The sequence below is a fragment of the Schistocerca americana genome, chromosome 4, assembly GCF_021461395.2.
Source record: "Schistocerca americana isolate TAMUIC-IGC-003095 chromosome 4, iqSchAmer2.1, whole genome shotgun sequence".
NCBI lineage: Eukaryota > Metazoa > Arthropoda > Insecta > Orthoptera > Acrididae > Schistocerca > Schistocerca americana.
In genome coordinates, this window is record NC_060122.1 from 742,918,886 (window position 1) to 742,932,798 (window position 13,913).

The following is a 13,913-nucleotide window of genomic DNA, read 5'->3' on the forward strand; positions in this document are numbered from 1 at the left end:
ACTGATGCATTGTCAATCCGTGAGCGGTAGAGAAACACCAGTGTGACTACTACTGTCCCTGATCTAGACTGCAGCCCAAGCTTGATAATACCATGTAAACAAAAGTATGTTTCAGATTTCTGTCTTATTCTACATCCATGATCTGGGTATCTTTTACAGTTATCGCTTAACATTTGACACTGTTCATGCCTCTTTTATACCCTACCAGCTCTGGTAACAACTCTGGTGGCCATTCTATCTGTCAGAAAGAACTGCAACTCATACATACCAACCGATGGTGTGTACATGATCGAAATTACATTAACTTTCGCCCTGTCTTTGGGTGCTTCACCTTTTTCTTGTTAAGCAGTGCTTTAGAAAAAAAGAAAAAAAAAAACAATACTTTGCATGGGGGCATCTGGTTGAGTCCTTCATCTAGCTGGGGATGTTGAATGGCTGATAGTGGTGGTTGCAGTGGTATGGAGTTGTAAAGCACCTCTGCTGCCTATGTTTTCCGCATTCTTTGTCATGACCTAGAAGAGACCTGTATGAAATGTAATCATTTATGTACCAATCCAAATAATTCCACCATCAGCTCCTGTACGAGGCCTGTCTAAAAAGTATCCGACTTTTGGCATGATGGGGTTGGGACCCTAACCCCTTCAAAGTAGGCCCCTTGTGGTTGCACACACTTAGCCCACCGATCCTTCCACTGCTGGAAGCACCTCTGGAAGTCTTCTTTTGGAATGGTGTTCAGCTCCGTCATCGTGTTCCGCATTATCTCTTCTCTACTCTCAAAATGGGATCCTTTCAGTGGCGTCTTCAATTTTGGAAACAACCAGAAGTCGCAAGGAGCCATGTCTGGAGAGTAGGGAGGTTGGCGAATGGCTGTAATTCCATGTTTGGCCAAGAAAAATTTGGATCAAGTGGGATGAATATGCGGGGGAGTTGTCATGATGCAGTTGCCAGTTTTTTGCCACCCACACGTCTAGTCTTTGGTGCCGAACTGTGTCACGGAGTCGCCGGAGAACAGCTTGATAGTACTCCTTTGTCACTGTTTGTTGTTCCAGTGCATATTTGTGATGCACAATTCCACGGACATCAAAGAAGACAGTCAGCATCTCCTTGATTTTGCTTCCCAGCTGCTGCACTTTCTTTGACTTTGGAGACTCGGGATGCTTCCATTACGAGACTGTCTTTTTGTTTCTGGGTTGTACCCGTACACCCGTGACTATCTCCAGTTTTCACGGTGCTCAGAAACCCAAGATCAATGTTGGTGGTGTCCAGAAGGTCCTGTGCAACATTGAAACGGAGGTCTTTTTGTTCTGGCGACAACAATTTGGGCACGAATTTTGCAGCCACTCGGTGCACATTCAAATCATTATGCAAAATTGCGTGTGCAGAATCTTTACTCACTCCAACTTCTTGGGCAATCTCCTGCACCATCAAACGCCAATCTACCATCACCAAATTTTGCACCCTCTCAACAACAGCTGCACTCCGAGCAGTTTGTGGCCTGCCCGAACGATAGTCACTCTCCGTTGATGTGTGGCCATTTTTGATTGGTTGAACCACTCCTTAATTTGTGTTACACCCATCGCATCTTCTCCAAACACCTGCTGAATCTTACAAATTATTTTGCTTTGAGAATCACCAAGTTTTTGACAAAATTTGATGCAGTATCTTTACTCAGTCATCTTGAGAGGATCGGTAATTCGACGAACACATTGTGTAGCACCTCACTCAGCGACCAACAGGCGGCGCCTGATGCGCTGGAAGGTGGGGACAAAATTCACACTTGTGCATAAAGATCTCTGCCTTTACTGTGTACAGTGGTGTTGCGCTATTGTCTCTATTTTGCGTGGGAAAATCAAAGGTCGGATACTTTTTAGACTGACTTCGTATTTGCAAATGAACGTGCAAAGCTGATTCTTCCCAGCAAATGATGTTAAATTGTCCGCCCTGGTAGCTGAATGGTCAGCGTGACAGACTGTCAATCCTAAGGGCCCGGGTTCGATTCCCGGCTGGGTCGGAGTTTTTCTGCGCTCAGGGACTGGGTGTTGTGTTGTCCCAATCATCATCATTTCATCCCCATCGACGCGCAGGTCGCCGAAGTGGCGTCAAATCAAAAGACCTGCACCAGGCGAACGGTCTACCCGACGGGAGGCCCTAGCCACACGACATTTCCATTATGTTAAATTGAATGAGTGCTGTGTTATATATGCAGTGGTCCCTTTGCTCCCCCCCCCTCCCCCTCATCCCCCACCCTACAGCTGATATCAGTAGTATCCAGAATTGGGCATCATATCAGTCAACTGATGAGGGAAATAAAACATCCCAACTATTGGACTTAATTCTGTGATTGTGCTTCAGAGCTCTGCTCAGCCAATAAGTGTCATGTCACGTCTCTAGGTGCCTCCGTACAGTGAAAATTATGAAAGACTGAGGAAAGGCCTGCTGTTTCTCCTAATGTTGAAAAGTGACGAAGAAGTGGGGGCGAAAGGAGCCTTTCTTGTAAGTGTTTGCAGCCCCTTTCATACTTTGTAATGATGAAGAAAACGCTGGAGAAAAGCAAATGGGTGGGGGGGACTGGATGCGTAGTGCTCAAACTATTGTGTTATGAGCTAAAATAATCACAAGCATGATGAACATCGACACCACTGTTATTAAAGGAAGTCTTATACTAACAGATGTTCACTTGTCCATGAGACATTAATAGTGTTTTGGGATAATGTGTCAGAAAGGCGCTGAATTTAATTTGTGTTTTGAGGCATATTGTAAAAGAGTAACTAGTCAGAAACAAATACAGTGAGATGTCAGATGTGTAGGTACTTTTTCTACCAGTGATTACAGAACTTCAGCTGTTTCCTTTTGGTTGTTTTCTTTGGCAATAAATGAGAAATGTGTGGTTGTTAGTAACAATATTCCTAGTTTCTAATAATTTTGGATTTTTGTATGAGGCATGTAGACTTGTCAACACAAAAAGTGGGCCACTGCTGAATGCAACTAACATACTGTAGCTGTGTCCTAGGTCCTCTAAATGCTGAAACCCTGTGGGGTACAGTTATTTGATTATACACACTGATTACCACAAGACAAGAGGAAAATGCTCAATATGGTGTTCAATCCAGATGTAAACTAATATCAAAATACAACAAATATTATAAAACACATTATTAGAGATGAGACCATCCCTAACACTTGTAAATTTTTGTAAATTAAACTTCATTACAATAAGTGGCACTTCAAAAGTCTTATCACACTCATTAAATGACACAGAGTTGTTGTTCATGATCCAAATTTGAACCGCCCCGGTAGCTGAGTGGTCAGCGTGACAGACTGTCAATCCTAAGGGCCCGGGTTCGATTCCCGGCTGGGTCGGAAATTTTCTCCGCTCAGGGACTGGGTGTTGTGTTGTCCTAATCATCATCATTTCATCCCCATCGACACGCAGGTCGCCGAAGTGGCGTCAAATCGAAAGACCTGCACCAGGCGAACGGTCTACCCGACGGGAGGCCCTAGCCACACGACATTTCCATTATTTACCCACTGATAATCAAACAAAGTTTGTGTGTCTAATCGAGAATTGACTAGGCGTAAAGAGACGTATAATATCAAAGTGCTCACTAGTCTCAGTTTACAAGGCTAAATGCCCAAATCTGCAAATAATGGCGATACTTCTAGCACTGCACTGGTAACCACATGAAGCTTATATTACTTTTGAGAAGTAACCAGAAAAGGTATATAATAAAGTGCAATGCACTGCAATATCATCAATGACCGCACCATTGCTCACAGTGCTTCGTGGCCAGGAATCAGACTGTATTCAGCTCATGGCCAATAGGCAGCGGCACCACCGTGTCTTAAAAGCGCAGGCACAATCACTCCTAAGCTGCTTCCGCGGTAACCCCAGCAACGCCAGTTGGGGTACATAAGAAAAATAACAACCTACCAACTACGGGCCAATCATGCCATGCCATGCCACTGTGGTCTTACCAGCAGCCTGTGTACTTATATGCACCTGGACTTGTTAAAAGTACACACACTCCGCCATGGACGGAGGTGCCAAAGTCAGGCTGCAGTCTCGTGAACTGTTTAGATACACCACTTGTAACTAAGGACGTGTGACAGTGTTGTTTGATTGTGATAGGGACTTAGTGCACGATTCCATCTGACAGTGTTTGCATTCAGATCTTATGTGAACTTCAATTGAGAGATTAAACATTCTTTTTTTCAACTCAAGCCTTCAATCTTTGTTGTTCCGCACTTTCCGGATACAACACACGCAAGCATGAAACGCCATGAAGTAAAGTTGTGGTGAAGGACAGGAGTATAATCCAGTACATATTTGTATTGTTCATTAAGCACAATCAGATGTCAGATATCAAATATGTTCACCAATAGGGTGATATTGGAACCTGAAATGATGATACAAATAATTTTTTCCTGGCAGTGATTCGAACCAGGCAGCTTTTGCTATTGTCTTATAGTTACAAATATACATGAAACATTTTTGTTTCACCACCAGTAGTGAGGTGTGCATATTTTTGGCTAGAGGTAATGCAACAAATAATTCTGTGTTGCCTAGGTCTCCAACCCCGCACATGTAGTCGTTGTTGTCTTCATACGAAGAGGTGTCAGAGGTATTTGGGCTCTAAGTGCAAATTATAATCTGCTTAAATTTCAGACAAGTTGCTACTGGATGAAATTATACACAATGTATAATACCAATGAAAAAAAATCTAATAAGAGATATATGCTTAAAAGACACAATCAAAACAATTTTTTGTAAATTAGATTATAAACTTTGATGGTCTTACGAATCCCTTAACAAGCCACACTCAGTCAAGAGAACCCACTCACTATGTTGCAAACACAACACTGAAATACTGATTGTTCAAACAAGGCTCACAATAATGAAACAATCTGATTGTTAAAGTAATTGTTGCCATTATATTTTCTATAAACAGTGAATCTTGTGAATTTTCTTTGGGAAACTAGTGGTTACGTATTTACCAAGGTAGTAGGCTACATTTAAGTGCGGTTAAATACAAAATTAAAACTCTTAGATGTTTAACCAACCAATTTCACATGTTTCCCTAATAACTTTAAGACAAAAATTCACAGGTTACAACACCTAGGTATTAAAATCTCTGCAATATTGATTGGAAAATTTACATCACTTGATGCATGATTCAAGCAAACTGATTCTTTTTTGGAAAAATGTTTTATACAATTGAATCCAAAAATTAAGTCTTCATTTTCCACTTGTAAATATTTACAATTTTGAAAAGGACAATAAATATGAAGCTATGATTCATTGAATTCTTTATCATCTCTTTTTTTACAAATGAGAAGAGTTTTATGCAGATGAACACTTACGATAAAAGCAGAAGGGCTACTTCTTATAGTTTTCAAGTTTTTCTGACAGTCTCATTGCATATTTACCAGATCTTTTTATTTCAATTGTTCAAGGTACTAATAAACATTTATTAGGCATAATAAAAGGTTTCAGGTATAATTTGAGTGCCAGAAAAATGTGTTCAAACTTCCAGTGCGCCTCTTTGATGATGCTACTTTTTAGGGCCTTATATGCTTGCATTGCAAAACCAAATCCACTTTTCTAGATAGTTTAGAATATGCTCTTTCTAATGACCATAGTTTAGAAGAGTTTGGAGAAAACACTTTTTTGGAAAATGTGACTAAAAATACCCATTCTTAGCACTTTTTGAAAAATCGTTAACTTCACCATAGATTTGTGAAATAATAGAAAGCAATAGGAGAATTAAATTTTATATTCTAAGACTGTGTTGGTTAGTTATGGTGTGCGAAGTTTCATGTACATCCCACAATTACTTTTGGAGATATAAAAAAACTACAGTTCGCATTTTTTTTAAACAGCTATTTTTTCGCCCAACTTTGCTTCAAATTATCTATATGAAAATTGCTCAGAAATCCTTTTCCCAATATTTTACATTAAAGAGCTCTAAAAGTTGTATAAGATGGCCAAGTTTTGTTTCTTTCATGCAAATACTTACAGAGATATCTCATCTCAAAGTTGCTGAAAATTCAAGGACACACTATTGGAAGCTGTGCTATGGTTTCAAACAAGTGACTATATCTCTGCAAGTATTGAATTTCTGAAACTGAAGCTTTACCAGTGTTCATTGAGAACATGTGTGAATGTTCATACAAAATTTCATCAAAATCCATTATGGTCATGTGGGAACATTTCTCGATATTAGACCACTTGGCGTGGAATGGCCCAGCTCTCAAATTCTCTTTCACAAGTAGTTGGGATTGCACCATTCGTAGAGACCTGGAGGTGTTTAGCATCATGAGGAAATGATGAAATGATGGGACAGTATCATCTCAAAGGGTTCAAATCCATGGAAAAATTGGAGTCTGAGATCGAAACACAGTCCAATGCCAATATTTTCAAAATCTGAAGGTCACTTAAAATAAGAAATGAAGGTTGTATGACCTTACGTGATGACTGTTTCATGAACTAAAATAGTTACTAGTGTAAGAAAGCTTACTAGAGACAAGAGTTTCTGCAAGCAGTGACTTTCTCCTTTGACAGCCAAAACTAATCCTACTCTGTTCCACTCGGTAGTGAATGGACATGTTTAATTTGGAACCAGGGCACTGTCCTGTGTTCTTTACTTGGCATTACTGGTGAGGAAGGGGATATGTTAGTGTCTGTTAAAAACTGGTATGCCCGGCACCCTCGCCTTAGCTATTACAATCTACCGTCAGTCCAACCAACCATCGAATTTCACATGTATTACCATAATATTTTTGTCATAAGGGGTATGCAGCACTTGGTACAAAAAGTGTTTAATTCCACTTGAGCTGCTGTTGTGAATAACATATCCGTGGTCTAGTAGCCAACATCATGCAGTGCCAATGAAAAGCCATGATATCAAACCCGTCCTTTTCTTTCTTTTTTAAGCCATACTCCATCTGTCTGCTAATAGCTTCAGTTTGATAGAAGCTCAGAGACAGTTTCGTTCATTTTCTAACCAGCCAGTAATACAAAAATCTTGCAGAAATATGTTTGTGAAATAGTTCGTGGGTGTCTATCATAGTAAGACCAATTTCAGCACCATCAGCCAGCAGCTGCTTCATGCAGATCGGTGTCCGCTGAAGTGATCATGATGCATTAGGCATAGAGCCTATGATCTCCAGCACTGCACTTGAATTAGCAAGTATAACATTATGTAACATTGCAGATGATACTACACTATGTTTCAGCATGCTCCATGACAATTTTGTATGGCATGTTGCTATAAGCACATATAACTATGGTCGTATTTTGTTCAAATTTGTAGTATAGCTCGTGCCATGACAACATAAGTATTTCACATTTTTGCCGTGTTGATGTTCTCCTTATGAAGTTACCACAAAGTACTTCACATCGCCATTTATTTACTTATTTATTTATTTATATATTTGTAATCACGTTTTCGACGAGATGTTGTATAATAGTCCTCCTTCCTTTCTTTTAATCTCAATATGACTACTGAATGCAAATGTTGCATGAAGGTTAATTGATCATCACATCTGTGAATCATGAGATACACTGTCATTGACCATAGTAGTAAATTGCAGAAAAGTCTTTTTATCAATGCCTATTTCTCTTCATGAACATGGTGATTAATTTATCTAAAAATGATCATACTTGAAACGACACAACCTGACTTCGTTAATAGCACTCACTCCTCAGAGGCCACAGGTGTTTCTAATTGCCTACATTGATTTCAGCCTTTTACTAAACACAGACAGAACATAATGTCATAAATATTAATCTTTACTCCGTTTCAGGCTGTGCTTTCTAATGCATAAACAACGCTCCTCATAATGTCAAAAATGAGAAATATTCCAGTTGTCTTGGCATGAGCTACACTACAAACTTGAAGAAAATAAGATCATAGTTAAATATGCTTTATAGTAACATGCCATACAAAATTGGCAAGGAGCATGCTGAAGCATAGTTTGGCGGTCTGTATCAAGTGGCCTCTGGCTGATGGTGCTGAAATTGGTCTTACCATGACAGACACCCACGATCCCTTTACAAACATGTGTTTCTATTACTGGCTGGTTAGAAAATGAACGAAACTGTCTCTGACCATCTGTCAGACTGACGATCTTACTAGCGAGATGGAATAAGGCTTAAAAAAGAGAGGAAAAGGATGGGTTTGATATCATGGCTTTACATTGGCACTGCATGACGTTGACTACTAGACAACAAATAGGTTATTCAGAATGTAGTTTTCACTCTGCAGCAGAGTGTGTGCTGATATGAAACTTATGGCAGATTAAAACTGTGTCCCCGCAGTATCCTTTCTTCCAGGAATTCTGTGAAGTTTGGAAGGTAGGAGACAAGGTACTGGTGGAATTGAAGCTGTGAGGACAGGTCGTGAGTCGTACTTGGGTAACTCACATGATAGAGCACTTGCCCTCAAAAGGCAAAAGTCCGTAGTTCAAGTCTTGATCTGGCGCACAGCTTGAATCTGCCAGGAAGTTTCATATCAGCGCACACTCCACTGCAGAGTGAAAATTTCATTCTGGAAACATCCCCCAGGCTTTGGCCAAGCCATGTCTCCACAATATCCTTTCTTCCAGGAGTGCTACAAGGTGTACAACTTTGCTTCCGCCGTTTTTTCCTCAACATTTGAGGCTTTAATGAAACAAGTTGGTTACACATGTATCATTCAAAGTATTTTCCATCGCTGGCCACTACTTTCTCCCATCTTTCAGGCAGTGTACAAATCCCACGTCGAAAAAATTGTTCATCTTTTGGAGCGATCCATGAATCAATCCAATTTGTGATTTCTTCATGAGATCGGAAATATTGGTCATCCAGGCCATGCGCCATTGATCTAAACAGGTGATAGTCAGACGGAAATGTTGGTCATCCAGGCCATGCGCCATTGATCTAAACAAGTGATAGTCAGAGGCAGCAATGTCAGGAGAATACAACGGGTGGGGTAGGACTTCCCATTTTAACATTTCCAAGTACATTTTGACCTCTTTTGCAATGTGAGGTCGAGCATTGTCATGCTGCAAAATCACTTTATCATGCTGTATTGTGGCTGTTTGTCTTTTAATGCTCTGCTCAAACGCATTAATTGCGTTCAATAACGAGCACCTGTGATTGTTTCACTTGGTTTTAGCACCTCATAGTACGACGCCAAGCTGGTCCCACAGAATCCTGAGTATGATCTTGGAGCCGTGAATATTCGGTTTGGCCATTGACATGGAAGCATGGCCAGGATATCCCCATGATTTTTTGCATTTAGGGTTATCGTAATGAACCCATTTTTTGTCCCCGGTCACAATGCGATGCAGAAATCCCTCCTGTTTTTGCCTCTGAAGTTACTGTTCACAAATGCACAAACGCCATTCAACATCTCTTGGTTTCAGCTCACACGGGACCCGAGTTCCTTCTTTCTGAATCATGCCCATAGCCTTGAGACATTTTGAAATGGCGTTCTGTGTCACTCCCACTAATCATGCCAATTCTTCTTGAGTCTAACATGCATCTTCACTCAGAAATGTCTCCAATTCTGCATAATATTCGAAAACATTCTCTCTTCCACCACTTTGCCGGTCTATGCCGTTAAAATCACCATTCTTGAAGCTTTGAAACCACTTACAACACGTTCTTTCACTAATAGCGTCCTTACCATATGTACTTGAGAGCATTCGATGAGACTCAGCTGCTGTTTTCTTCATATTGAAACAAAACAGTAACACCTCTCATGAATGACGAGAATTAGGCTCGTAAACTGACATTTTAAATCAAGAACAACTTTATGATGCAGACACAAATTGTCTAATGTTTGAATGAGGTTATGTTGACCGAGGTCCAAGCTAACTGCCTGATGTCTGTGATCTGTTTCTTTCGACCGCTACTTACCGTTGTCGTCACCTATCAGAAAACGGCAGAAGCAAAGTTGTACACCTTGTAGTTCTGCATTGTCTGCAGGAGAGCTTCTGTGAAGTTTGGAAGGTAGGAGATGAGCTATTGCTGGAACTGTAGCTGTAAGGATGGGTCGTGAGTCGTACTTGGGTAGCCCAGATGGTAGAGCACTTGCCCATTGGATAGGTTATTCACAACAACAGCTCAAGTGGAAGTCAAAAGATCTCGTACCATGTGCTGCATCCCCATTATGAAAACACACAATGCTAACACATGTGAAATTCAATGGTTGGTTGGGCTGAGCCTAGCTTGTAATGGCTTGTAATAGCTGCTGGGGGTAGCAGTTTTTAACAGATACAAACATACCCTCTTCACCCCCAGTAACACCAGGTAAAGAACACAGGGCAGTGCCATGTTTCCAAAGCACATTAAATATGTCTGTTTGTTACTGAGTGGAACAGAGTTGGATTAGTTTTGACCATCAGAGGTGGAAGTCGCTGCCTGCAGAAACTCTGTCTTTAGTAAGCTTTCTTACACTGGTAATGTTATTTTAGTTCATGAACCAGTCTTCATGTAAGGCCATGCAACATTCATTTCTTATTTTAAGTGACCTCGAGATTCTTAAAATATTGGCAAAGGACTGCAATTGGAGCTCTGATTCCAATTCTTCTGTGGATTTAAACCCTTTGAGATGATACTATCCCATCATATCGTTGTTTGCTCATGAGGCCAAGGTATATACAAATGGCATGATCCTAACTGTTAGTGAAAGGGAATTTGATAGTTGACAACTTTTTGTATGGGGTCGACGATGATGATATGCGCAGGGTTGGAGTCCCAGGCAGCACAGAACTATTTGTTGGCCTACCTTTAGCAAAACATGCACATCTCACTAGTGGTGAAGAAACAATAAGTACTTTGTGTCTATTCTTAGGTATAAGAAAATAGCGAAAGGTACCGGGTTCGAATCCCTGACAGGCACAAATCGTTTGCATCATCATTTTAGGTTCAAATATCCTGCTATTGGTGGACATATTTAATATCTGACATCTGACTGTGCTTAGTTAACAATACATATAGGAACTTGGTTCTACTTCCTGTCCATCACCACAGCTTTACTTGATGGCATTTCACATTTGTGCACAGCATTTTTTTACATACCTTTTGTGGTTATTTCTCAGGAGCAATATAAGCTTCATGTAGTTCCCAATGCAGTACTAAATGTATAGTCATTATTTCCTGGTTCGGATATTCAGCCTTGTAAACTGATACTGGTGAACACTTTGATATTTTACGTCTCTTTATGCCTAGTCGAATCTCGATCAGATGTGCAAGCTTTGTTTGGTTAAAAATGGGTTCAAGTTAGTATCATGAACAGCAGCTTGTCTTTGTCATTTAATGATTGTGATGAGACTTCTGCAGTGTCACTTTGTAATGAAGTTTATTTTAGAAGCATTAAGGACTGTCTCCCCTCTTACAACGTTTTCTAACATTTATTGTATGATGGTATTGGTTTACTTCTGGACTGACTGCCATAAAGAGCAGTGTCTTATGGTACCTATTGTGTATAGTCAAAAGACTGTACTGCAGAGGGTTTAGAGGACATATAACACAGCCATGCTATTTTTGTTGCATACAGTCAGGTGCAGCCTACACATTGGAATTCAGGGGTGGTCTGCTTTTTGTGCTGCCGAAGGTACATAAATTTATACAAGTTTTCTTGAATGTTGCAGGTAACCACAAAAATCATCAAACAGTATTTTGGCCCAAAATTTCCTCAGAGGAAATATCCTATCTGTGTTGTATCTGTAACTCTTCCTGCAGACCTTTTAGATGTAAATTTGGAACCAAATAAAACAAAAGTGTTCTGCAAAGAAGAGGTAAGAATAATCCTTTAAACAGATAAAATACATACATTTGATTACATCGTTTGTGATGTCTTATAATTATTCAGCAGAACATAACTTTCTCTTGTACGTGATTATATATTCAGAGAGATGAAAATGATCTGTAATGATGGAATATAAAATCATTATTGTAAACTTAACACTATTATGAAAAGGTTAGATTGCTGCTCACCATAAAGAGGATACATTGTGATACATTGAATTGCAGACAGGCACAATGAAAAGTGTTACACATTGAGCTTTTGTCTGAAGCCTTCTTTGGGAAAGGACACACACACACACACACACATTGTAATGGGGCGGGGAAGGAGGAGGAATTGCCACCGCCTAACTGTGGCCAAGAGCTAAGTGGACCACCCTGTGGCACAACATGCAGCTGAATGTAACATACTTGATTACTTGTCAACCTGGGATACCTGGATCTTCCACTCCACCACCAGTTTTTGTGAAATGTGCAGATGGGAGTTACCATTAAAACACATTCTCTGCTCCTGAAATTATCTGAAGCCAAAGCTACAGTAAACTACTATCCCCACACTGTTCACTCAACAATGTGCGCCGCCTCTGTCCTATCACCTCCTCCCAGTTCATGTCCCCTCACCCTCATTGTGCACGACTCTGTGCCACTGCACTCACTGATTTTTTTTCCTTTCTTTGCTCCTTTTCCTTTCTACTTCCCATTTCCTCCTCTCTCCCTCCCCCACAGCCTCCTGGCATTGCACTTGGCAGCATTGCCGTGCTGCCATCTAATCTGTGCATTCTCTGCCAGACAGCACTCTTCTTTTTTTCTCTCTCCCCATCCGCCTTAACAGTAACATACTATCCCTCCCCCTTCCCCACTCCTCTATGGATTGCTGCTTTCGTTCAATGCGAGAATTGCATTCTGGCCACAGTAGCCAGAGGTAGCAGTCGTTCGCCTGAGGTGTGCGAGCTAATGTGAATGTGTGTGTGTGTGTGTGTGTGTTTTGTTTTCCGGGACCACCCTGTGGCACAACATGCGAGCTAATGTGAATGTGTGTGTGTGTTTTTGTTTTCCAAAGAAGGCTTTGGCCAAAAACTGTATGTATGACAAACTTTTTATTGCGCTTGTCGGCAGCTTAACGTGTCACCTTTGTGGTAAGGAGCAATCTATCCTTTTCATTGTATTGTTGGTAATCTAACAAAGTATTGTTTTACTGCATTAGCATTGCAAGGGTTAGTTGATGAATGTTATTTAAAATGTTCATGACCTTTATTTAGTTCAAGAATATTACATCCGTCAGAGTAGAACTACATTTAGAGGCTAAAAATTGCAGCACCATGAAGGCAGCATGCTACGAACATCAAATTGGCTTGATGTTTACTGTATGCTTGGATATGCAAATTGTTATCAATTCAGTAAAACCGCAAAATGTAGGTAGGTATTAAACCACCTACATTCTGTATGCACAGGGAAAGATTATACAGTTGTTTTCTACTTCAGAAATCACATTTGAATGTGGATTGTTCGTGAAAAAATCTTGTTACACTTTATGTAAGGGGAAGGAACTATCACCATGTGCCTGACTTTAACAGTGGCAGGATCTTCATCTAAGTAGGCTGCAGTTTATCGTTTTGCAGTGTTGCTGCTTGCATTGGTTGAGGTCCCAAGACTGTCATTTAAGTATGGGATCTATGGATTTAGGAGAACTATATTCTGTTGCATGCAGGATTTCTGTGGCCCCATTAGACTAGTGGCTGAAAGGAGAGACGTATTATTTGCTCATCCATGCAGTATTTTACAGTCATGTTAAGTACCTTCAGAAGAAAAGGGGTTGTTTACAGAGTATCCATACAAAGAGCATGACAAAATGTGGAGCATTAAAAACTGTTAGCACAGTGAGAATTGTTGCAGCTTCCCTGGACATGTCAGCAGAGAAAGATGGACTGACAGTAGTGCAAAAAATGGTTCAAATGGCTCTGAGCACTATGGGACTTAACTTCTGAGGTCATCAGTCCCCTAGAACTTATAACTACTTAAACCTAACTAACCTAAGGACATCACACACATCCATGCCTGAGGCAGGATTCGAACCTGCGACCATTGCGGTCGCGCGGTTCCAGACTGTAGTGCCTAGAAC

The 13,913-nt window shown here is 40.5% G+C and overlaps 1 protein-coding gene across 1 annotated transcript in view; it reads left to right on the forward strand.

Moving 5' to 3' along the window:
- Window positions 1-13,913, forward strand: part of LOC124613136 (PMS1 protein homolog 1-like) — a 122,595-nt gene that overhangs the window by 22,522 nt on the left and 86,160 nt on the right. The window contains exon 6 of the mRNA XM_047141753.1: window positions 11,641-11,787. Within this exon, the coding sequence (XP_046997709.1) occupies window positions 11,641-11,787 (147 nt within the window). The remainder of the gene's footprint in view (window positions 1-11,640; window positions 11,788-13,913) is intronic.